At 41.0% G+C, this 26,473-nt stretch overlaps 1 protein-coding gene across 1 annotated transcript; it reads left to right on the top strand.

The window, feature by feature from the left end:
* Window positions 1–752: 752 nt before the first annotated feature.
* On the top strand, window positions 753–12,882 carry LOC137255343 (uncharacterized). Its single transcript, XM_067792792.1, has 6 exons — window positions 753–916; window positions 1,813–1,860; window positions 6,286–6,479; window positions 7,299–7,463; window positions 8,553–8,599; window positions 12,795–12,882. The coding sequence occupies exons 2-6, from the start codon at window positions 1,817–1,819 to the stop codon at window positions 12,837–12,839; spliced, it is 495 nt and encodes a 164-aa protein (XP_067648893.1). The 5' UTR covers window positions 753–916; window positions 1,813–1,816; the 3' UTR covers window positions 12,840–12,882.
* The last annotated feature ends 13,591 nt before the right edge of the window (window positions 12,883–26,473 follow it).

Genomic DNA, 26,473 nt, shown 5'->3' with positions numbered 1-26,473 from the left:
TTGTACTCATGATGGGAATCGAACTCAGGACGAGCGAATGCTTTAATCACTAGGTCACCTTAGCGCCCCACTGATGCAGAACATAGAACGAATGCACTGTTGTCCGTTTGGCTCAAAAGCGGACCGATGAATAACAATTTAACTCGACAGCTAATAAACATACAATGCTCAGTGAAACGCTGATCACAATCAAAACATCATACCAACTCTGTGACGTTTTTGCAGAATGTTTTCCTAAAAACAAACAAGTTGTTTAGCAATCTATCGTTGAAATATTGACCCAGTTCAGTAACTGTTACGAAGGAGAAGTGCAGAGAAGGGGACTTTCTCGGCAATTGTGCACGTGTTTCTCGATCACCTGGCTGTCCCTTTCTCTGCACTCCTCCCTCGTGGCAAACAGTGAGGTGTGTCAGTATTTTAATGATAGTTTCTTAAAGAACATTTTATTTTTAGGACAAAAAGTCACCTCACAAAGTTGCTATGATGTTTTGATTGTGATCATCGTTACATTGGGTACGTTTATTAGTTTTAGAGCTAGATTGCGATTCGGACCATGTAGGTGAGCCAAACGGACAATAAGGTGGTGAGGAGGTCAAAGGTCAAACATGTGCGTCATCTTTAGAACAGGATAACCGTCTGATCTGTAATCTGCAATATTGCTCACCTTTGTCATCAGTGTCTCACACAGAGTCCATCCCAATATACTATCTTCTGAAGGACTGACGTCAACCTGATATGTCATGACACTGACCAATCTGTGAAGGCACAGATGTACAACGTCACGCATTACATTTTATAAAGTGACACTCCTCTGAAACATATGACACAATTTACAGCTTATATGCAGTGAAATCGGCATATTGAATTCACTCACAGCCGGACAACGTTGTGGAATACCAGCTGTATTCTCGTCAAGGTAAAGACCCAGAGTTGTATCAATTCGTGGTTCTACCTATCTACCTGGGCCCCGTTTCACAAAGCTCTCGTAAGCCTACGATCTCGTAAGTTTTCTCGTAGCCATTGTGCCTCCTATACTGTAACACAGGAGCTACGGATGCTACCAGAAAAGTTACGAGATCTTAGGCTTACGAGAGCTTTGTGAAACAGGGCCCTGGACCTAGACTTTCGAAGTTGTCCTATTGTTAATATGGCTGTTTTAACTTACGACTATCTTAGCTCGAAGACAGCTTCGAAAATCTAGGTACAGGATTTGCTATGAGTTTATTACCATCAGGACCCACTTGCACAAAGCGGTCTTACCACTGCGACATTCGTAACCTCCATACTCTAGCAGGGTAGTGGTACCAAACACCTGCGACACAAGATGCTCAAGCCAGACCTAGTAATCCTGGTTCACCAGACTCCCTATTCTCGAAACAGTCGTAGCCCTTCGAACGTCTTAAACCCATTCACAAAACTTACAGTAAAAGTTAACAGCTTAGTTTCGTAAGCCCAAGATCTCGTAACTACTCTCGTAGCATCCTTACTTCCTATGTTACAGTAAATACGGTACGAATACTACGAGGAAAGTTATGACAGTTTAGCCATGCGAGACCCGGACCCCGTTTCACAAAGCTCTGATAGCTCCACGACTATTGCAAATCAACAGTTACAGTGTAGTAGGTACGAATGTTACGAGAAAACTTACGAGATCTTAGGCTTACGAGAGCTTTGTGAAACGGGGCCTATCCCCTATCTTATCTGCAGGGCGCTGCTGAACTCTTCCAAAGCAGTTTTATTTCTGTCCAAAAAATTGCTACCACACCTAAAGACGCTATTGTTACAATTAAAACTGTTTTATTTGACTTTCAGCACCATGATAGCATTCCTTGTTTTAATCGGATCTGTGGCAGTTTACGGGTGAGTGAGAAGGGTGACCACATCTGACGAGAAGCATGTTATGTGATGGTGCTACAAACTACAGTATCTCATTGCAGTGTTTGTTTGTGTCATGCCACCCTCTGTCCTATTCTAGCTGTGTAGCAGCTGTGTATGAATAATCGAGTCCATCCAAACAGTTGAGACATGACAACCTGTGTCAACCAAGTCGGCGAGCCTGGCCCGATCCTCTTGTAACAAGTTATGGGCTGCCAAAGACCAATTCTAACCGGGATCTTCATCGGTCCTTATATCAGAAAATGGTATCATAAGGAATCTGTGGCAACTCTTGAATATGTCCTGTCTTTGCCCCTTATTATGTAAACTCCATAGTATGCATATTCACCAAAGCATGATAGTGTGTGAGTGAATTGAGTTTTTATGCCCCACTCAGCAATATTACAGCTGTTTGGCGGCGCTCTATAAATGATCGCTTCGGAACAAGACCATCCAGTGATCAACAGCACTAATTCAAGCAAATGGGATCAGATGACATGTACTGAAGGCCATCGCGGATCCTTCGCGGATCCCAAAGCACGATGAACGCAGTACTCAGTCATAACACGGGATATTGAGTCTAAAATATCACATTGAGCAAGTAAACTACCAAGTGCATGTTTGGAAACAGTATCTGCAGCCAATCATATACCTTCACCGGTTGACCATGGTTGGAGCATTTGTGATGGTCAGGTCATCCCTTTTCTGATGTTCTGATGTCGAGAGATTGTGCTCCCCATGGATTGGTTGAAGTGACATCGAGTAAAAGTCAGTATGCCAGCAGAGAGATCTATGTCAATACAGACAGGCTGATCTATTGTGCACACAGACATGTCTTTTTGTATGGAGGTGATTGGTGCCCGAACAGCTTTGACTTGTACATGACTCTAATTCTGACATGATGTAACGCATGTGATATAAAAGAAACTGAAGAGGAGAGTTAATTGTAATCTTCTGAATGTATCAAAAATGATTAGGAGGTATCTGACAGATCACTTTAGATAGCTACAACAAGAGCGTAGACGCAGTTATCGGCCATGAAGCATAGTTTTCTAACACTTTGGATAATGCTATTTCATCAAATATTTTAGGAATGTGAATCTTTCATTAACCATGCCACTGAAATGTTTTGATATACTGTGTTATACGGTTCAACATGTGACACCAAATGAATTGTCTGTTTAATATACCAGTGCAAAACTTAGTCCTCTTCTACATATAAGTAAAACAATTACAATGGCGGCCATCTTGGCAGCCATTTTGAACTCTGGTTAATATGAAACAATTCCACATAACATGTCGTCACTCTAGAAGTAAACAGGTAACAAAAACGTCTGGTTTTAGTTACAAGAATAATGTTAAGTTTCAATAAATAAATCACCACCACACATATCCATGAAAAGTCTGAGAATCGCTAAATTCCCCTGTCTCAAAGAATAAGCTGTAAAACATTATTTTACCACGACATGACCATACGGAATTGCTTGTTTTGTGCCCAAGCCACCACTCTAGAAGAGGCAAGTGTGAAAAAACATCAAAAGTATCAACTTTGGATGTAAATGGAAACATTCGGTGTTCAATTGTGTTTAAAATTGGAGTGGTGAGAAGGCATCATACAATAATTCAAGATGGTGGCTAAAATGGTGACCATTTTGATTTTTTTCAAAAACAAAAGTATGTCAAATAATTTCTACATCCTTTACACGAAAGTCAAAATGAAAGTGATCAGATTGATAGTAGTAAACATATGAATAACTTTGAGCAAACCAAATGTCATGAAAATGCTCAACGACCTCCATCACATAAAATGGCCTGTGCAAAGAAAAACTGATACCACAATCTGAGAGTATTACAGGCCTTTTCATGAGCCCAGGACATCATACTAACTGAAAAGAGTATGAAACAAAATCAGTACTGGGGAGGCTACGACTTCAAATCTTTCAGCTGCCTCCTCTTGCACTACATCCAGAAACTGACTGGTAGCCTCGGTTACTGCGATCATTCACAGAACAGTTTCAAAAACATTTCACTGTTATACTTGATACTTAACGTTGGGATAAGGAGTATACGGTGTATGAGTAGGTCAACAACGCGTTATTTGTTATCTGGTAGATGTCCACACATCCGTGAATGTCCAGGTTAGAATATTGGCCTTCAGCAATCCATGCTTGTCGTAAAAGTGTTGGGATCGAGTTTCTGCTGGTTCATGTCATCAGCTCCCAATTGCACAGATCGATGCTCATGTTCTTGATCACTTGATTGTGTGGTTTAGATTATTTTCAAAGCCATAATATTATAGCTGAAATATTGCTGACTGCGGCGTAAAACTAAACTAACTCACTCAGGTGACCCTAGAAACGACCACGCAGGACCTCAAAGGCGATCGTCAGTCCACTTGGTTAGCCGCTGTGCGAGGGTCAAGTCTCGACTGACACAAAGCATTCTAAATTTGTGTCCACTGTCTGTCAGTACTGCGTCGTATTACGATATATGTTTGTTTCACCTGCGGTACCAAAGGTTAGCCTCAGTGTTTAGCTTTTATGGCCAACCGACCATGCTTTAACGTTAATGAACACACTGCTGTATTGAGAGTAGGACTGGCTGTCGATGTTCATACATCATTAAGAGCGATCGGTATCGATAGATGTCGGAGAAGTGTCTTTAAGTAAAACATGTAATAAATCAACACATTTCACATCGATAATCGTTAACGATTCCTATCGACTATATTTCCGATTATCGGTCTTTTTAGGCATCCCTAACTGACAGCATTGTGAAGATTTTGATACAGAACTTTAAGTCACGTCATGAAATATACTAACGGGAAAAGGTAACTGCGCATACCAAAATTGCATAAACTAAACGTTATTTGAAAAGTTCTAAAAATAATCCTAAATAAACATGGAAAAAAGCACTTTGCGAGGAATTTTATGTCACTTACCGCGCGAGGCATGTGCAGGTTGTGCACAATGAACTTATTCCCTTTTTGCATGCTTTTTGACACCTCAAGTTTACACACGTGATATTGAAAATTAGAGAACGATTGATTATTCTCTGACGTTTGAATTTTGTGGATAACATATTAATTTCAACCTGAACTTCGTGTATGCCATGCCATGGTTTATAGAAAATCTGCGTCTCCGCGCCGTGGATATGTTGTTGACTGGAACGGCCCACAATTTTAGTGGCCTGAGAATGTGGCAACACGGCAGATCTGTCTCCATGCTAAATGTCAAGTCAGTAACACAGCTACATGCGGCTGACCCATCTAAGGAATCGATTCCAGAGTGCTAGTTTGACTGCTCGCACCATCCCGGCCTACGTCCAATCAGAAACGATTAGGGAGCACAGCATCCGGCCCTGACGTCCAATTTTGTTCCAACATCACCGACAGGCACTTCTTGCCTGGTCCAGACAACATTTTTGGCACATAACACAGGATTAAGTGTTTTGATCATTGACGAGTCGCTGTTTCTTTTTGACAGTTCAGACGGCAGGACAAAGGACGTACAGAAGGCGATGCTGAAAGGGTGTGCTCACGCGTGTGTTGAGCAGCGCCGATAGCTTGGTGACGAAAGCTTTATGGTATGGGTTGAAATCACATCTCACGGTCTGACCCAACCTGTTGTCAGTGGCAATCTGACTGCGATACACAGGTGGCATTATTGGGCCCTATGTGCATTCCAAGACGGAGACGTAACGTCAAGCTTCAGCAAGATAAAGGAGAGACGTTTACGTCAAACTCAGAATCAGAAGCTGTTGACGGTAGCTGAATTGGAACAACCGTTGGTTCAGACTTGGAGCATCACTCCCCAGGTTTTCTTCAATCGCTTAGTGTCGTCTACACGTCGTGCATCAACGCCAATAGTGGGCACACGATGCTGACTTTGTGAACTGACTTTTGACACCACATGCTCTCAAGATAATGTCACGATGCATATTGTCAGATCATACAGATTTCGATCTTATCCTGTCAAAGTTAAACACGTCAAGTTATTATTTTTTGCATTAAAATGCTCCCATACCTGCATCAAATAATGCAAAGTTACTTTATTCTGCTAGTATATATCAGTCGTCCTGTTAAAACCAACCAAATACCAACTATACTATGTTTATGTTGTTTCTTGTTGATGCTTAACCCGGTGGATACATTCATCTGTTCGTTTTTCGCGTAAGTCCTGTTTATTTCTCACTCAGCAGTTGCGTTCCTTAGCTAGGCATGATTTGCTAAACTTGGATTCATTTCACAGATTTGACCTGACTAAGATTGTAGATTGTCCGCATCAAACCTTATGATTCTTTATTTCACCAAAGTGGTAAACAAGGACTGGATTAAAACCAACCTTCACTCCCAGCGCACTATATTAGTGGTATAATTCTGAGAGATGTCTCATTCTCACCTGTCCTCAGCCAGGGACAAGGCCACGGTCACGACCACGACCACGGCCCTCAACACAACCACTCCTGCGTCCACAACAACCACCAGCAGCTGCAGGCGGACCAGGTCATCGTCAACATCATCGCCGACATGGAGAAAGACGGCGACGGCATCGTGGAGCAGACGGAGGTCGAGAAGGAGTTTGTCCAGAAGTATGACCAGGACAGTAAGATATTGTCGTCATTGTCATTTACAAATTAAGATCAATAATGCGGCGGCGAGGGTTCGTGTGATCCTGGCACAGTCAGGCTGGTGGAGTTCATCATCAACTCTGGGCCCAGGTTAGAAATGATCTTCAGTAATCCAAGGGGAAGAAGGGCTTCCCTGAATCCCTTTCAGTTCATCTTTGATGAGCAATGGATGACGTCACATCGAATTCCTTCTCCACCATCGAACCAGTTGTGGATCAGTCTGAACATGAATTATGATTGCGAAGCTCCCTTAGAGCTAAGATAGTTGGAAATGTCATACATTAACTAACTTAGCGCTGAGAGAGCTTAGAAAAGCTTGATCCAAGACCCCATTTCACAATGCGATCGCGATCCAAATCCTAGTACTTAGATTTTCGATGCTCTCTTTGTGCTAAGATAGTTAATGTCTGACTTTTATGACCATCTTACCTCTAAGACAGTCTAGTTCCTTTTCGTAAGGCGATCGTCTAATGTTAATGTCTGACTTTTATGACTATCTTACCTCTAAGACAGTTTCGAAAGCCTAGGTCCTTTTTCTTAAGGCGATCCAAGCACTACGACAGTCGTAAGTCGTTGTTAAGTATTGTTGGGTATTATAGGCCGCCGTTTGTGCCATACAAAAACATTGACTTCCGACAATTATATCTTACTGCTTCGAAAGTCTAGGCCCTGGCCCCTGGTGTTGCTGAACGAAACAATCTCTGGCATTATGGCTGTCACAGGTGAATGGTAAATATGAGAGTTCCGATCACAGTACTAAAATCGCTTTGTACAACGTCACCATGTTGTTTCAGACAGCGGCGATGTCAGCGAAGATGAGTTTGTAAAACAATGGCATCAGCAGTACCATGACGCACCTGACTTTGCCGGCTACCTCTTCCACCACTTCGACTCCAACGACGACCACAAACTGACCGCCATCGACATCGTCAATTTTGTTAAAGGAGCTGATACTGACGGTGGGTGGTCCATTTTCGACACCTTTTGGCTACAGCATCCGGGTTAAACTTGATCTCCAGTAATCCATGCTTGCTGTAAGAGACAATTAACGGGATCGCCGACTTGGTTGACACGTGTCATCCATTCCCAGTTGAGTATATGGATGTTCATGCCGTAGGTCACTGGATTGTCTGGTTCAGATTCGATTACTTACAGACCGCCACCATACAACTGGAATAATACTAAACTAAACTCACTTACAGCGTCTGGTAAAAATAATTCAGCTATTTAATGATGGCTGTTGGGGTGTCTACAAACGTGTGCAATATCTTCAGATGGTAACCAAGAAGAATAGAATCTGAAACAAATGTACTCAGTGTAACTAAATGTGTCGCTAGTGTCGCTAGAATGTGTGGCCAGACCACGATGTGCGGCAAGTTCAGAATGTGTGGCAACTCTAGAATGTGCGCCAAGTCCAGAATGTGTGGAAAGTCCAAAATGTGTGGCAAGTCCAGAATATCTGGCAAGTCCAAAGTGTGTGGCCAGTCCACTATGTGCGCCAAGTCCAAAGTGTGTGGCAAATCTAGAATGTGCGCCAAGTCCAGAATATGTGGCAAGTCCAGAATGTGAGGCAAGTCTAGAATGTTTGGCCAGTCCATAATTTGCACCAGGTCCAGAATGTGTAACTAGTCTAGAATGTGAGGCAAGTTTATAATACAACATTTTCCTGAAAAAGAAGAAAGTCCTGGCCTCCTTTTTATTTCATTTTTCTCCATTAAAAACACTAGCTGTCAGTCTTTTTCATCCAATTTGATACTCCTTGGAGGGTCACGTTGTACGTTCCGCAAGCTGAACCGCCAAAGCAAAATTAATGACTTGATTTATCGAACCAATCAGATGTCAGTTTATAAAGAAATTTGGCTTCATATCCACTTAAGTTCGGAAATTTTTATTCATACAAGCTCATATTCCTTTTGAGGCAAAAAGCTTGCTGACATTTTCAGCAAACGTGGAAATCCTTGTCTCGACTCTCCTGGAATAAATTATGCATGTTGTCTCCCTTCGCTATAAAGCGTTTACTTGTTTTGTGTTTTTTGTGTGTTTTGAAGGAAACGGGCGAGTCTCGATCGCAGAGTTCCAGTCTTTCTTGACGAACGTAAGTCACGTGACAGTATGGTTTCATTGATGCATCATGTCATACATTTTCCCAGACACCTGTCTGCCATTCTGTTTTCGCCAGTCAGCGCACACACATGTCACTGAAATTGTGAAATATGATAACACAGTCGAAATCCTGGACTTGAGACTTTCCATTCTATTGAAACTGAAGGTGTTCGTCAATGTGCATTCTTTTCTTAACACTAGAATGGCTTTGGAAATGGCTTGCGGTTAAAACCTTGATGACGCCGACGACGGGTGTTCGATTCCCCACATGGCTACAATGTGTTAAGCCCATTTCTGGTGTCTTCCACAGTCTCTGTAATATCAGTCTGTCTTCCACAGTTTCAGTCTGTCTTCCGCTGTCTCAGTCAGTCTTTGGCAGGTAACACGAGAAACGGGCTTCACACATTGCATCCACACGGGGAATCAAACTCAGGTCTTCGGCGCGACAAGCGAACGCTCGACGCATTATTCAATCAATCAAACTTTATTCGGTACTTAGAAGACCACAGGCCTATATTACATGTATACATATATACACGGCATTTACAACTGAGCTCCAGAAAAGCACGTGTGGAATGTACAAATTACAAGTTTAAAGTAGATTTTCTGTGTATAAATGCAAAATAGATATACATTGATAGGTACTGTAAGTCAATAGTGTCTTCATTTGTTAATAACATAGTCATTTTTATTTCATTTGGATGAGCGCGATAGTAGGATGCTATATATTTCTGTCTAAGGTTTCCACAGACGACACATATGAAAAGAAAATGGTATTCGTCCTCTACAACATTATCCTTACAGAGGTTGCAAATTCTATGGTTACGAGGAATATTAATATAATGACCAGTTTCAATAAACAACTCGAGCAATGAGCAGCGAAAACGAGATAAAGCCACACGGAATTCTTTACAGTGATTTTTGATAAATAATATTCTTTGCATTGTTCAGACTTCCAGTGTTTATAATACAGACATTTCGAGGATAGATAGATTGATTCAAGCCATATTTGTTGATAGATGTATTTCATTCTTTAGGACAATGACGTAATGAAATAGTTTTCTGGCTGGGCGTTTTGATTATTCCAAACATAACCATACCCCGTTTTGAATAAAAATTCGCTGACATTAGTCACCCAATTTCTTTTCCCATCTTTGTCATATATCATCATCATATTATAATATTTCTAAGGAAATCTATGACATGGCATTTTTAACAAACGTAACCAGTACTTTATAACTTTGTTAAAGAATATATGCACAACGGAAATCTGCCACACTCGCCGTACACCATAGTGCTACATGTGTTAGATTTCACGCCGAGGTATTTTTTGCATGCATATAAATGAACTTTTTCTATAGCTTCATAATTTTGCAGACCCCATATTTCTGATCCATATAGTAGCATTGGACTTAGTAACTTTTTGAGGAATGTTTGGTATGATATTTCCCCCAAAATGTTGATATTTCTAATTATGTCTATCAAAACCTTAAGGGCTTGTACAGATGCCTGTTTTGTGTGGTTAGTCCGAGAAAGATGGTTAGAAAAATAAACACCAAGATATTTCTAAGTTTGTAGTTTCTAGTTTTTCGCCTTTGTAAGTCCATTTTTCCCTTTAGGAAAGTTTTCCACCATTGTGAAAAACAATGATCTTTGTTATACTCCTATTAACTGCCAAATTCCATTAATCAGAATAGATTTCATTTTGATCAATTTGTTTCTGTAGGCCTTTTACGGTGCTAGAAAATAAGACAATATCAGCGATGAGTAACAGGAATAACCGGATTAAGTCGGGGTTTCTACAGTTATCACATATTTACACAGCTAATTCATTGATAAAAATGTAAACAGACACGGGCTTAAAATACAGCCTTGTCTAACACCTAAACAGCAAGTAAAAGTTTCTTTGACATTTTCTTATATACTATATAGAAGTTTATTCATTTTTGGCAAGTCCATGAGTTTGCAAAAGGCCCCATAATTTAATTCTCTTGATAGAATCAATACCTTAGCAAAATCAACAAATAGAACTTTCCACCTCTTGAATTCAAATATTTTTGGACAATGGATTGAAGTATATATTATCAGTTGTGATGTAGCCCTGTCTGAATCCAGCTTGGCCCTCATATAATTTATTCATTTTGTCAGCCCACTTAATCAATCTTTTGTTTATGATATATGTAAAAAGTTTCCCGAAGATGCTAAGGAGAGTAATACCACGATGAGATTTGGATTGTTTACATCACTATGTTTATGTATGGGAACAATAATACCAGTTGACCACGATGGAGGAAAAGAACCAGTTTCTAGTATAACATTACATAAAATGTCACGGTAAGGAAGTAATATATCAGACGAATGTTTAAAAAATTCAGGGAGAATATTGTCTATCCCTGGTGACTTTTTGCACTTGGGGTTATGTATACTTTCTCTTGTTATTTGAGAATCTATCTATGGGGACATCTAAACTGTCACAGACAAAATCTAGGTGAGTATTTACAAAGTGTGTTGGTGTCTCACTGTTTACAACATTGTCGTTGTTTATTTCCGGATTTGAAAAAAAGACTTTCAAAATATGCATACCAATCTTCAATTCCTACAGTATTTTGGGGGTTGTTTTTCGGGTTAAGTTGTTTTAATTCTGACCGGAATATTTTCGAATCCTCTTTATTTGTTTCTAAGTATATCCTTTTCTGATCAAAATATTCTTTCTTCTTCCGTTTACAGGTCTCAGTGTACTTATTTCTAGCTCTGTGATAGCTCTCGAGGGATTCTGTTGTTTTCTGTTTTCGAAAAGCGTTTAATAATTTGCATCGTTTCTTTTTCATATAGTCACATTCACTATCAAACCATTTATTTCTATTACTATTACCTCCCTTGGGAAAGGTTTAACTTGGGTTTTTTTTCATATCCGAAGCTGCTAGACTCAGATGAAATCTACACTTTTGTTCATTTTTTAAATAAATCCTGTATCTCATCAGTAAGTAGATTGTGTCTAAATTCCGTTAATTTATCTATTTCCCAGACAAATTTGAATGCTTTGGTATTTATATTGGTTTCATTACGTTCACAACAGCATCAGCATCAAGATCAAAGAAACAGTTATCAAATAAGATAAATATTGTGTTATCTTTTCCTTTGGACCACTTCATGTGGTGTGATAGCGTTTTTCGTACCATAACTAGTATACCATCAGACAGTCTTCCACACAATGCTAATTTATCAGCACCTTTGCAAACACAATCATAATCAGTAAATACATAACTAACATCAGGATTATTGTTCCATGTCTCTGTTACACCAAGAATATGAAAGGATGTAATACAGGTAATAAAGTCACTGTCAGTCAGTTTGTTTGAAATACTTGAGTTCCAAAGTATGAATGTTACACCACCAGCACAGCTAGTAAGTGGTTGATTATAGTTACTATTATTGTCACTCGGAACGTCATTGTCAGACGATTCGCCGTGGCCACACCCCTATCGTGGCTGTCCCCTGTCTGATGTTCTGGAGATAGATCGGAGATTGCGTGAGCTTCCAGGGATCAGCGCCTGCCCTCGGTCTTCAGAACTGTCTGGTGTTTTCTCGCTCCTATCTCCTTTCAGTTTATGCACAAGTTTATTACGAGTCTACAGAGCTCTTGTCTTTGGAATCGTGTGAGGTCGTTTCCTATACCGTATCCCTGTTCCTTGACAGTTTCTCCCAACTTCAAAGATCTCCACTTGTCCTCCAATGCATTATCCTTACGATAATAGGCCTTGTCTTCGCCAATAGGTGGCGCAAATCACTACGATTTTAGTGTACTTCCGGTAACATGATGGCGTTTGTTGCAAGTTTTGATTTCAAAATCAAAACGATGCCGGCGATATCCTGCTGTTCACCGAATGCGGCAACAGAGATGGTCCGGCTTGTCCGAGATGTCATTGCTGAAATGGTGGCTGACTCTCATTCCAAGTGGCTGTAAACTTTGTCATAGTCTTGACCTAAACGCTTTAGTGCCGCAGTGCAAAGCGATCTTACTGCTACTCCCATGCCTTATCATAGACTTTGAACAACGACTCCTTGGTCATTAGTTTTTGCGAATAGGGACATAATTGTTCTTATATTTTGCTGACCTATACCTATCTTTCGCTGTGTCATGATAATCAGATACTTAATCGCTCACTGTAACACTTTTTATGTTTCAGCTCTACGTCAACTGTGTTTCGTCACCTTATTCTCACGGCCCTTGAGAACTGCTATCAAATAAAACAGTACGATGTACATCACATGCCATTTTGATTGTTTCTTTTCTCACTGTGGATTGTGAAGGTCCTACTGGTATTGTTAGGGCACTGCTTGGACCTGTATGCATATTGAAGAGCAAGAGAAAGAAGAAAAGCATTTCGCAACAATGAAATCTCATTAAAGTGACCGTTCGTGTCTATGTCTTCTATTTTAAAACGTGACAAAAACGTTGCGTTCCTTTGCTGTTCAGTATAGTATGACAAGAGAAGACTGACTGAATTTGGTTTTAAGCCGCTTTTAGCAATATTCCAGCAACATCACGGCGGGGGACACCAGAAATGGGCTTCACACATTGTACCCATGTGTAGAATCGAGCACGTGTCTTCGGCGAGACTAGCAGACGCTGTAACCATTAGGCTACAAAAGCGCCTCCGATAAGAGGTTTTCAGGATATATTACTCTAGTATGTAAGCATGAGCAAGTATTTGACATATGTATATTCTGTGAAGATGTAGAGACACGTTCGCACTCACATACAAAGCTCATACACATGCTCGCACGCATTCCAGAACACTCACATAAGGTTCTGGGTTTCACCCATGCACATACGCACGCACGCACGCACGCACTTAAAGCACATTATGCAGATATGAGCAACTCAACGCTGAATATAAAAATATTAAAGAATATACATGCCAAACAGTTGAAGCCACACACATCTGTATTCCAGGTAAAACCAGTATTAATCAAAGGGCACTGACCCAGAGACATTTCCGTGGTCTCGTTGCTTTTGTTATTGTGTTTCTCCAGAGACTAGCCCCCATGATATCTCACTGACTAGGTAGCGATCTCTCTTGCGCCACCTCGCAAGCGCAATTGGTAGTATAAGGGCGTACATTGAACAACAAGACTGAAATGCAGTTTAGTTTTGGAATTAATTGGAAAATGAAGTCATCGTTTGTACCCATCGTACTGACCTTTGGCATCAATCTAGCAGTCTGCAATCTAGGTTTGCTCATTGCTCACCAACACAGTTAGGGTGACACAGAAGGAGCGGCAATATTAAATTTGAGACAATAATTAATACACTTTTAGTTACAGGTATTTTGAGAAAATGTACGTAACTGTAAGGCCCTTGTAAATTCCGCATTTCCAGTCCTGTGCACCCTCTCAGAACATCGTGTTACGAATTCATTACCCTCAAGGTCTGTCTCTTTATTTGTACAAACCAACATGCAATCTTTGAGAGATTTTTTACCTGAACGGTCTTAAAGGGAGCTAACTCGAAATTGGTTAGTGTCTGATAAAAATGATCGTTATTTGAGGCTTTGTTCAACAACAAGTCAAACACAGTAAAATATTTCATTGACACAAAAAACGCAATAAAATGTGGCAACAATTGTAGTAATCATTTTATACCCATAAATGTAAACACCAACTCCACCATCACTAAGCAATGACCCGTTCCGCGAGTGTCGAATTCCAGTCTGAATTAGACAAATTTATCTTAAAGGTATTAAATACGCGTACCATAGGGCGGGTGTTAATATATTTCCTGAACCGAAGTAAGCAGACCAAAGGAACGGCCTGATGTCTCTTGCATGCCTTCAGTAGGAAAAGTCAATGATGGTTCTCTCTGATTCTGAAAAAGGTACTAGCAGAGGGAGAATTTTCGGATTTCACAATCGTCTTTTGTGTGAGTTTATTCTGCTTTTAGCAATGTTCCAACAGAAACGGGCTTAACACAAAGTACCCATGTGGGGAATCGAACTTGGACTTTCAGCGTAACGAGCGCACGCTTTACCCACGAGGCTACCCATCACACTGAATCGTCCATTGAAATGACACTATTACCGGAACTGATATGATTAAATACCAAGGGATCCAAATGAGATTACTCATCGGACCATCACTTATTCAGAAGTCCATAAATTACATTTGGTGGTACTAGGGAAAGTCAAACATATATACTAGTATATATACACATGAGCATTAAAGGGGCACTGATGCGGAGCGAATAATGCTTCTCGCCAACGGTCTAATTACGAAAGCAGACCGCAAATTGGTCAGCGCCCACTCCTTCGACCGTGACGGGCAAAGGGACTGGGCTCCTGTCCATATTAGCAGAATTTCTTAACCTAAACAGTCAGGAGGCCGGATGCCCATCACATGCCATATTTTTAAAAATATCCATGGTATTCCTTGTCTGATCGTAACCATATATCCCAGCAGTGTAGTTCTTTTCGGATGCTTGGATGGTATACCTACTGATCCAATTTGATCCTATTTCTGTGTTTTTAACCTCGATATTTAATCATGTTACGTGAAAATATGATGTCTACAGGCACGTAGCAAGCCATTTGTTTCAGTACGGAAGATTGCAAAGCTTTATATTTAGGTAGTTTTGAGTGTTGGTTGAGCTGTGATAGCAAATAGCTTACGTACATTTTGGTAGCTATGGTAGCTACAATAGTTTATTATTTATGATAATAAAACACACAGTTGATTTATTTGAATTCGTAAACAAAAAAACGATGACTTTGCCTTTGGTAGAGAAATCTGAAAATTGTCTTACGTAAAAAAAAACCTTATTTCGCCTATTTACCAAAGTACACAGCAAATGCCTGTGTGTATTCCTTATGTAACGAAATTCAGTTGGTATCCTCAAAACATTTTCGGCCCATAAGTGTTTTCAGGCTGCATCTTCCTTGCTGTAACTCGCGTTTGATGGTGTAAACCTACACGTGTTATTTGTCATCATTCTCTTGATGGTCAATTCATGAATTTATAACAGGTATAATTAGTAGCAACACCACTTCGATTACTCAACAAAGGTTCCCATTTGGCATTTCTCCTGTCTGGAGTAAATACTCAACATTATAAATTAAGGTCTGTAATGGCAAATGTATTGTATGTTATGTAATATGTGCATGTAAGTGATGCAAGAGGGTTTATCAGCTGAGTTACAAAAACAAGCATCGATCAAAGGATTAACCGATAACACACTGATTGATTAATTACTTTTATCTTCTAGCGGATTTGTCAAAAGGCAATGTGTGTAGATGACTACACCCTGTCGTAAAGTGTGAGTGCAAAAACAACATCCTCCCTTCAAATAATTAACCACCCTTGCGTTGATTGATTGATTGCTCAATATTGGTTAACTAAATTACTTGGAATAGTGGACATCATACAATTAGTTGCCAGGTGTGCTATCTTGGGAGACCAATGAGAGGTTTATCTAGTTTTCACCAACGAAAGACGTGAAACGATGTGTTACTTTTTCGCAAATGAGACAGTTGTAAGACACGCGACACAGAGCAGGATTATTTACCAGCTGCAGATGAATGGAATACGATTTCTTTTATGTGGATATTGATGGATACATTCCTGAACAAGGTAGTAGCCTGACATTGTTGCTATAAAATTAGTCTGTTTTACATTCATTATTTGCAGTTTGTTTTAATTTATTTGTTGTAGCATTCAGCAGAATCTGTATGACAGAAAACACACACTAGATCGCGCATGTGTGTGAAATAGGATCCACATTAGCAATCTATACAATGTATAAATGTTGCTGTTATGTTAGAAATTTACGATGAGTATAAGCAAATCGTGTGTTCTTTTATTAATTTTCAGAATCATACAAATATGACAATAAACTAATTAGGGTTATGAGACAAAATATAGAGACGTACATTGGCTTCGTTGTTTTCCGTCCTAATAGTTTTTTACCATTTCTACCACTGGCAGATGATTAACCTTCAAAGTGTTTCATTGGTTTTCATAATACATTTGTGATGAAGTACAAATGACTTCACCTCAGTTGATCTGTCTATGATTAAACTATCAATTGCGCTTACGGACTGCGCAGCAGAGGTCACGAACCAGTCACGAATTCTGGAATATCATCCGGGTACTCACGGGAGAAAAACAATAACAAAAGTTTACACCAGTCCACGGAAATTGCTCCGCATCAGTGCCCCTTTAATCCCACCTCCCTATTCCGTACTTCCGGAATACCATGAGATGTGCGCATGCGCAAGGAGGAATCAGTTCGCTTGTGCTTTGTAAGGAATCGGACACGAAGTTTTGTCAGCAAGGATTTAAATTGGTTTTTTTTCTGGATTTACGCGTTTCCAGTGAGACTGAAGAACGTTCGTTCGGGGTGCAATTAGTGGTTGTAGTGCAAATAAAAACTTGGATTGAATTACTTGTGCTATTCATCTAACTTTTGCCCTACAGCCGCGGGCTGTGGTCAGTCTCGCCTGATCAAACAATGGCGTCACCCCGCAGGGGAGACAAAGAACTGCTGGGCGAGAAGGTCGTTAAAGCGACACGCCTAAACCTGTTTGATGTGGCAGGTTGTCTTGCACAAGACAAAGTAAATTGCCATGGAACAGTGGTTGAAAGTGTGAATGGGGAAATCGCCCAAACTGGACAGAGGTAATCAGATACGTTTGGTGAAAATCATGCTGCCACCGAAAGAAGTGCTGAGTCGGCACTTTTACCGACAGTACATGGCGAGGCCGTGAAGTCGGGTGCGGTACTATCGCCTATGGAACAAATGCTAATGATGATGATGCAGAACCAAAAGGAGCAGTCTGCAACTATGCAACAGATCGGCAGTGCACTAATTGACTTCAAACAGAGTTTGGGGGAAAAAAGTCAATCACACGTGATAGCGATGATAATGACGGCGATTGTCTACTTGTGTCTTCGCCAGAAGAGTTGGTAGCAGAGGAGAAGGACATAATGGACGCAGTTGTGGCGAGATGCAGTCAGGCTACAACGGCAGTTGGGGATGACTGCGAGGAGGACGTAAGTGCAGTCTACAAGCTGATGCAGGATTTCTTCGGCGATGACGATGATACTTCAGAGAGTATCGGTGCTGATCTCGCGAAATCTGTGAATGAGGGTATGCTTAAGATTCCAAAGTTTGGCAGGGAAATACAAACTGTGAGTCTTTGCAGGTACAGAAAGTAAACGAGAAAATTTGGGGCAAGGCCAAGTCCTTCACAAAATCGAGAGACATTAGAGCTGAGCAAGTACAGGGGCTTATTTCTAAGGCCATGATTCCCCTGGTGCGCTTGACAGACAGCCTCATGTCTGTCGTATTACACAAGAAAGAACTGAATGTAAAGTTGGCCAGTAGCTGGTTCACCCTCCACGGGAGGGGAGATACCTAAGGTGAGGACTTTGAACTTAGAGAATACACCGGAAAATGTTTGTGCAGGCAAAACACAGAATTATGTGGAAAATTGGAAATACATTACCTCAGATGTATGGATACTTGCATGCGTAGCAGGAGTTCATATAGATTTCACTTGTATACCAAGACAGCTTTTTGTGCCCAAACCTATATTGTTCAAGGATTATGAGTGGTTACAGGTTGATCAGGAAATTGAATGAATGCTTAGGAAAGGCATTATTGAGGAATGTGAACACTCTGTTGGGGAGTACAATTCTAACATTTTCACAAGAGTGAAACGGGATAATTCCCTTGCGGATTATTTTAAATCTCAAATCTCTCAACAACATTGTTGATACAAATCATTTTAAAATGAAGACACTGAAATTTGCCCCATATTTAGTAAAAAAGGACTGTTACTTTGCATCCATTCATCTGAAAGACGCTTATTTTTTCCATTCCTATCCATGAATCAGACAGGAAATATCTCAAATTCTACTGGAATGAGACCTTATATCTTTTCACTTGTATGCCAAATGGACTTTTAGTCCCTAGAATCTTTACCAAGATACTTAAGGCAAGAAGGATTTGCAAATACATCATTTATAGATTATTCTCTGCTTGTGGGTGAGGATGAACAGCATTGTGCAGAAAATGTACATCGGACAGTGACAAAACTGGATAGCTTAGGATTTACAGTTCACCCGGAGAAATCTGTAATTGTACACACCAAGTCTACCACATGGTGGTGATTGATAGTGAAACAATGACTGTGACATTAACACAAGAAAGGACAGAAAAAATTGTGGCAGCTTGTCACCAGATGGTAAAAGCAGACAGTGTGACCATGATAGGACAGTTGAATGCAATTGGCTGTGGTATGAAGTTTGCACCACTTTTTTTATAAGCGGTTGGAAATTTTCAAAAACAGAAGTCTTCAAGGTGCGAAGGGAAATTATCATGGAAAAGTGGTTATGGATGGAACATGCACGAGTGATTTGATGTGGTGGACTGCAAATGCAGGGAAATTTCCTCAACCTATTGACATGGTGCAGCCTACAGTTACAGTCACCACAGATGCTTCCAAAAGAGGTTTGTGGGAGTGTGTGAAGGTGATAAAACAGGTGGTCCATGGACACAAACAGAAAAAGACATGCACATTAATAGTTTGGAACGTTTGGCCTCATTTTTATCACTGAAATCTGTGTGTTTCCATCATAGGAATGTACATGTTCGTCTACAAATGGACAATACCACAGCTGTGACATATGTTAACAACGTGAGAGGTACAAAATCTAGCGGCAATGATATTGTGAGGGAGATTTGGCTCTGGAGCAAAGATAGAGATGTATGGTTGTCGGCTGCGCATGTACTGCGCGGGTAGAGAACACAGAAGCAGACTGGTTATCAAGAAACATTACAGATGATAAGGAATGGAAATTGAATAGTGATGTGTTTGACAAAATCTGTTATGTATTTGGAAAGCCAGTCAGAGACTTGTTTGCTTCAAGGCTGAAAAATCAGCAGGTGAGATATGTCTCTTGGCACCCTGATCCTACTGCTGAAGAAGTGAATGCATTTTCTCTATACTGGAGAGATTCATATTATTACATATTCTGCCCTTTCAGTTTACTCGGCAGAGTTCTGCAGAAGATTCAGATGGACCAAACCGACATCCTGCTCATTGCTCCGATATGGCCGACTCAGTTCTGGTTTAGCAAGCTACTGGAATTGTTGAGCGATTGTCCCAGGTTGCTCCCCAAATCATCGCGACTTCTACGACTGGTAAACCAGCTAGAAGTGACACATCCCTTTCACAACAAGATGAGGCTTGCGGCATTCAAGCTATCAGGAAAGACCTACAATATAAAGGCATTCAGGAGTCGGTTGCAAATATTATACTGCGATCATGGAGAAGTGCAACACACAAACAATATGGGTCATATATCAGCAAGTGGATGTTGTTTTGCCGTCCGCGGAATATTAGTACCATTTCACCACCTTTGACAGATGGGCTGAATTTCCTTGAGCAGTTGTTTCAACAAGGTTTCAGTTACTCTGCAATAAATGCTGCTAGATCAGCCTTATCTACCATTGCCAGTGTAGGAGTGAAATTTGGCCAACACCCTTTGGTGATAAGGTTTATGCAGGGCATTTTTACCTTGAGACCTGCTCTACCCAGATATAATGTCACATTATGGTGCTGCAGCATCTGAGAAGCCAGGAAGACTGTGGTTTAAAACACTTGACATTTAAGTTAGCCGTGTTGTTGATGTTGTTGTCGGGACAACGAGTACAGACTTTGCATTTGACAGATTGTAGGAATCTATGTAATGTGGTAAAATTTGGATTTGGTGACTTGTTGAAACAGTCAAGACCGGGCTTTCACCAAAGTGAAATAACACTTGTATTATCAGATTTAAAATTCACTGCTTTCCCCTCTTAGTGTGCTTGAGAAGTCTGGAATTTTGGATGATAACTTGAGGAGGACGAATGCTTAGCCAAAGTTTCACCCAACTTGTTTGCAATATCAGATTTTTCAGTTAGTTAGTATGTGATTATCATTTTTGAGATGCTGCATACTACTGGATTTGGAACCCTTGGCTTTAATGTTTTGGATCATATTCCATATCCTTGACACGGGAGTACGGGAATTTATTTTGGAAACGTAATTTTTCCAAGTATGACGTTTAATGTGTTTAAACGTTCGTCGAGCTTTAGCGTAACTGATTTTTACATTATTTAAGTTATGAACAGTGGGATGAAGACAAAAATATTTCTCTGCTTTCTTCCTCTTTTTCCTAGCCTGTTTGCATTCATCATTAAACCATGGTTTACGGATGTGCGGATTTACAGAGGACTTAGGAATAGTTTCATCAGCTATATGTTTTAGTTTGTCCGAGAACCTTTTAATTGGATCAGGTACATCCATGAAAAGGTCTGGTTTAAGTTCCTTAAGGCAGGTGGCCTGAAATAATGGCCAATTGGCCTTTGAAAAATTCCATCTTGTTACAGGTGGATCATCGGAAGGCTTAATTGCTGTAAGTACTGTTGGAAAATGGTCACTACCACAAAGATCATTATGGACTGACCATTCAAATTCATTATAAACGTTTGAATCAGTGAGTGACAGGTCTAAGGAAGAATATGTTCCCGTTGCAGGATGTAAATATGTGTCAGAGTCATCATTGAATATACATACATTATTATCAGATATAAACTCTTCAAGAACTTTCCCTTTACTGTTGGTATCAGGACTTCCCCATAATGGGTTATGTCCATTGAGGTCACCCATAATGATACAGGGTTTTGGTAATTGGTCATACAACTCTTGCATATCATTCTGATGGTCTGAAGATTGGTTTTAAGAGGAACAGGGCTATGAATAATACCATGTCACAGCAATATGGAAGATCCACCAGTGGTTTTGTCACAACGGGGTGGAAAAGAATGATAAGAATGGTATTAACGCAATTCGAACTTATCATTTTGTTTCAAGTACGTTTCTTGAAAACTAAATGCTGATGGTTTTAAATCCTGTGCTAGTAATTGTACTTCATTAAAATTGGCCCCCAGTCCTCTGCAATTCCATTGGATTAAGGAGTTATTGTTCATTTTATAGCAGGTGGTAGTACTGGGGGCCGACTTTTCCCCTTCCGAGGCGGACTGCTTCTATTTCGCGCACGGGGATGAGGAGAGACGTCCATGTCTTCTAAAAGTTGAAACTTGTTATAGATTTATACAGGATGACGTGATCCTTTTTGTACTCGATCATTTTTTTTCTGTAATCTACTTTTTGACAAGGATTTTTCACAACAGGAGATACTGTTTGAGTCTGGCAAGCTGATGTTGCATGGTGTTTATCAACAGTAGAATCTGATGCAATTAAAGTGTGTTTGTCAGCTTTTACCCAGGTGATATCTGTCTGACATGCAACTGACAGAACAGACTTAGTATTAGGTCGAGCAACAACTGCAGAATATGGTACAGCTGATGACTGAGTCGAGGCTACATTAACTAAACGCTTTGCCTCATGATATGTGACATTCTTTTGGATTTTGATTTTGACAATTTCCTGTTCACGTATCCAGACATGGCATGACTTTGACGAAGACATATGATCTCCAAGACAATTGACACATTTTGGTGAAAGACAAACAGTCAGAACCTTCATGATCATCTTTACCACATCTATAGCATGTTGCACGATTTCTGCAGGATTGGGCACCGTGACCAAACTTTTGACATTTGTAACAACGAAGTGGGTTTGGAATATACTGTTCCACTTCGATGTTACAATATCCAGCTTTTATGTACTTTGGGTGTTGGGGTTGAGAAAAAGAAATTAAGTATGTGTTTGTATTCAAAGTTTCTCCATTTTTCTTAAACGTGAATCTTTTAACATGAGTGACTCCTTGGTTTTGCAGTTCAGTAACTATTTCCTTTTCACTCACGTGGGCAAGCCAGCGGTCTCTGTCCCTTCAAGATGCCTTTACTACTGTTCAAAGACTTGTGAGGAGAAACTGAAACTTCAGTATTTACAAGCTGTTTTGTGGCTATGAGGGTAGCTGATTGTTTTGCTGTTTTACACTCTATGAGGAGAAGCCCTGATCTAATTTTTCTAACAGCTTGGACATCACCAACAAGTCCATAAATTGCTTTTGATGTGGCAAATGGATTTAGCTTGAGTGGTTCACCATCCGTCGAAGATACAACCAAGATTCTACTCCATGTATCTGGATATCTGTTTGTGATATTTTCCTCATCAGAGGACAAACACTCATCTAGTGCCCGTTTATGTTTTTTGGGTTGAGCCATGGTTAATAATAGAAAGTTCACCATCCCAGCTCCCCACCCTCCACCGAGTATCACATGGACAATGCTATACACCAGTGGGCCTCCGACTGGCAGCACCAAGGATACTGAAATGGTATACTCCAGCAGAAGATTAATAGAAAATTAATCGATCTACCAGATTGGCCCATGAGCCACCGCCTTCTGGGTATAGGTCTCTAGGCAAAGTTAATAACATCACTTTTCAAATCTACAAGTGTTATATGAGTGAACAGCCAAGACCAAAATTGAAACAATACAAAATCAAATTTGTGCAATTACATAATCCACGCACAGGGCTTGGCGTGACCAGCCGATTGGTCGAACCGGGCCCATTCGACCACCCGTCTAGGCGAAGTCAGGGCCAAAGTGGTGTATTGATCAACAGGAACGATTGCAGGCCCCTATTGCCCTCAACCACCAGGATCCCCTCCTCCGCCGACACAGGGCCGCAACCCACGGCAAACGGGTTGGTGGACCAAATTTCACCCGGGTCCACTACGGGGGTGTTGGCGAGCTCTTGGCGTTACCATGCACCCACCACGAGGAGGTGACTCGCCACGGGTGCCTTGTGAGCTTTAGCAAACGTATCGAAAGCTACATTCAGTAGATGGATTAAGACTGTTTTGGCTCAGGCTGGGGTTGATATTTCCATATTCAAGCCCCATAGTGTCAGGGCAGCCTCTACGACAGCAGCTGCTTGTGCCAAAGTACCCTTACAGACTATCCTGAGAACAGCTGGTTTGAGCAGGGACTGCGTGTTTAGACAGTTCTATAAGAAACCTATTTCTCGTCAATGTTTAGTGAAAGGATTAGGAACGGATTGCTGTGATGAGAGGTGCTCAGGGAACCAGTTTGAGTTAATTTGAGGAATATGTGGTTGTGTTGTAGACAGGCTTGTCTGGTCCTAGTTTAAGTATTAAATTGTGTACTGATGAACAGCATACACTATTTCTTATGAGTGTTGGTTACTCATGTGCCAAACTGTTAAATAATAAAGAAATTTTTGATATACTTATGCCTTGCTATTGGTTGAAGAAAATTTGCTTCTTTCTCTAAAAATCTCATGGTATTCCGGAAGTTCGGAATAGGGAGGTGGAAGTTTAACATTAAACGAGACTTACCTGGAAGTTGAAGTTTGATGTAAATTCCACCGACCTATGAGTGAGTGAGTGAGTTTTAATTTTACGCCGATGTGTGAACCAAGTCAGCGAGCCTGACCACCCGATCCCGTTAGTCGCCTCTTACGACAAGCTGAGTCGCCTTTAATAGCAAGCATGGGTTGCTGAAGGCCTATTCTACCCCGGGACCTTCACGGGTCCGACCTATGAAGTACTGACCTATGAAGTACTGAGGAATAACATGCCCTCCCATCCCAACCCTGGGTTACAAAGAAGTATATTTTCAGCGAAAGACTGATTCCTACTTGCGCATGCGCACATCTCATGTTATTCCTCAGTACTTTATAGGTCGGTGGAATTTACATCAAACTTCAACTTCCAGGTAAGTCTCCTTTAATGTTAAAATTAAGCACCACTGAAAATAATTGGTGATTGTTACAAAAAGCGATCAAAACAAACACAGAGGTCAACAAGTTATATCTACTTACACATGCAGTTAGCATGAAATTCACGTGCTGACTCAAATGCATGCTTTTCATGCTGAAGTTCTGTCATGGTACAAGCGACTGAGGGGTATAAAAAGGTGAAATGAAGTTTCCTCATTGCTTTCTTATCGACGCATCAATACGTGAACTGTGCTGAAATTGAACATTTTTGGACATGTCGAGGCGTAGGCTTGCAGAAAATACCACATGGCAGACTAATGGTATGCATGAAGCTGGTTTGTTCTGTTGCAGCATTGGGTCCACATTGAATGTCAATCACACTGTCATTAGTTGCCTGGAAAGGAAAAAATGCGGCCACTGGTTACGTCAAGAATCAGGAAGGCCGAGAAAGACCACTCCCCGTGATGACCGTGCCCTAGTTCGCCTAGTGAGACGCAGGCCCATGACCAATGCCAAAGATCCCAGAGAACAATGGAGAGTGGGTGTTCGTCTCTCAACCAGTACCGTCCGAAGGAGGCTCAGGTCCGCTGGACTCCGTGCACGTCGTCCAATCAGACGTGCCTTATTCCTTGATAGACACAAGGCTCAACGTTTGGCGTGGTATAATCAACGGCAAAACCACAATCTGAGGACATGGCGCAGGATCCATTGGTCCGATGAAAGCCGTTTTCTTTCTTCGTGTTACTGGTGGCCGTTGGCGAGTTTGGAGAAGGAGTAATGAGGCTTATCAACAGCGGATGATGAATGCAGCTGAACACTTTGGCGGTGGCTCTGTAATGGTGTTGGGGGTGTATCCTCTGTGACTGTAAGCAGAATCTTATCACCATTCAAGAGACACTCAATGGTCAGAGATATTAACAAGAAGTACTGGAAGCTGCTGTTGTCTCGCATTTTGATAACCACCCCCTCGCCAGTATTTATGGACGAGAGTGCTAGGCCCCATCATTCCAGAGCTGTTGTCGCATACTTGCAGAACAACGCAGTTGTCGTATTACCTTGACCTGCGAGAAGCCCTGATCTCAACCCAGTGGAGCATTTATGGGACTATCTGTGGCTTCAAGTTCAAGTAAGGGATCCACCTGTTCAAAACATGCAGGAATCAACCCAGGCTCTTCATGAGAAATGGCAGAGGATTCCAGTGATGCGCATTCAGCGTTTGATTTTCAGCATGAGGAGGAGGGTTGCAGCAGATATCCGTGCGAGGGGAGGATACGCCAAATACTGATGTCACCATTACTGATGTCACGGTGATATATCTGACCCTGTTATAAAGGACTGTAAATAAAACATTTTTTATCACATGACCAAACACCTGCGTGACCTCTTTTCACTGAGGTCAATGACCACGTACACCCCGTGGGAATCGATATGACGCATCACGCCATCACATCACGCCATAATTTACCAATCACCGTACAGTATCGAACTCACTCAGGTGCTCCAAGGACCTAATTAACCATCTGGCTCGCACACCCCGTGGGAACCGGTATGACACATCATGCCATGGCATCACCCCATTGATTTGGACCAATCAGCAAGTATCAATACTTACTGGTTTACGAACCAGTTTCATCTGGTTTTCATCTTAACTCCGCTGACAATAATCACTCGACTTGTCTTTACACTATGTTTACATGTTTCCATACTCAATCAGCTTTTCTGTCGCATATCTCAAAGTGCGTGACGTTGAGGCATGGTGCTTTCTCAGCCTACAGCCGAGAGAGCTCACTCAGCCATGGTGTCATATGATATCTCCTAAAATTGTTCTCTCTCATGTTATATTTTCTGCCTGCTGTGGTTTGTTTGGATCCATACATATGCAGAGATCAAATACGCATAGATGTAAATAGTTCGCCGGCTTAAGGACACATTTGCCATACTACAAACGCCTGTGTTTAAACGAATCAAAATGCCTTACCGTTATGCCATGGTTACTTTCCGTATCCTTTTGGTATCCTGCCTGAGAATGGCAACATGTTTGTTTCATACTAAACCAGTGTATCCAATGTGCGAGGTGCGAATTCAAGGATGATATTGACATGTAAAAC

This window comes from Haliotis asinina, chromosome 1 (assembly GCF_037392515.1).
Source record: "Haliotis asinina isolate JCU_RB_2024 chromosome 1, JCU_Hal_asi_v2, whole genome shotgun sequence".
In the NCBI taxonomy this organism is placed as follows: Eukaryota; Metazoa; Mollusca; class Gastropoda; order Lepetellida; family Haliotidae; genus Haliotis; species Haliotis asinina.
This window is presented reverse-complemented; position numbering and strand designations above follow the sequence as displayed.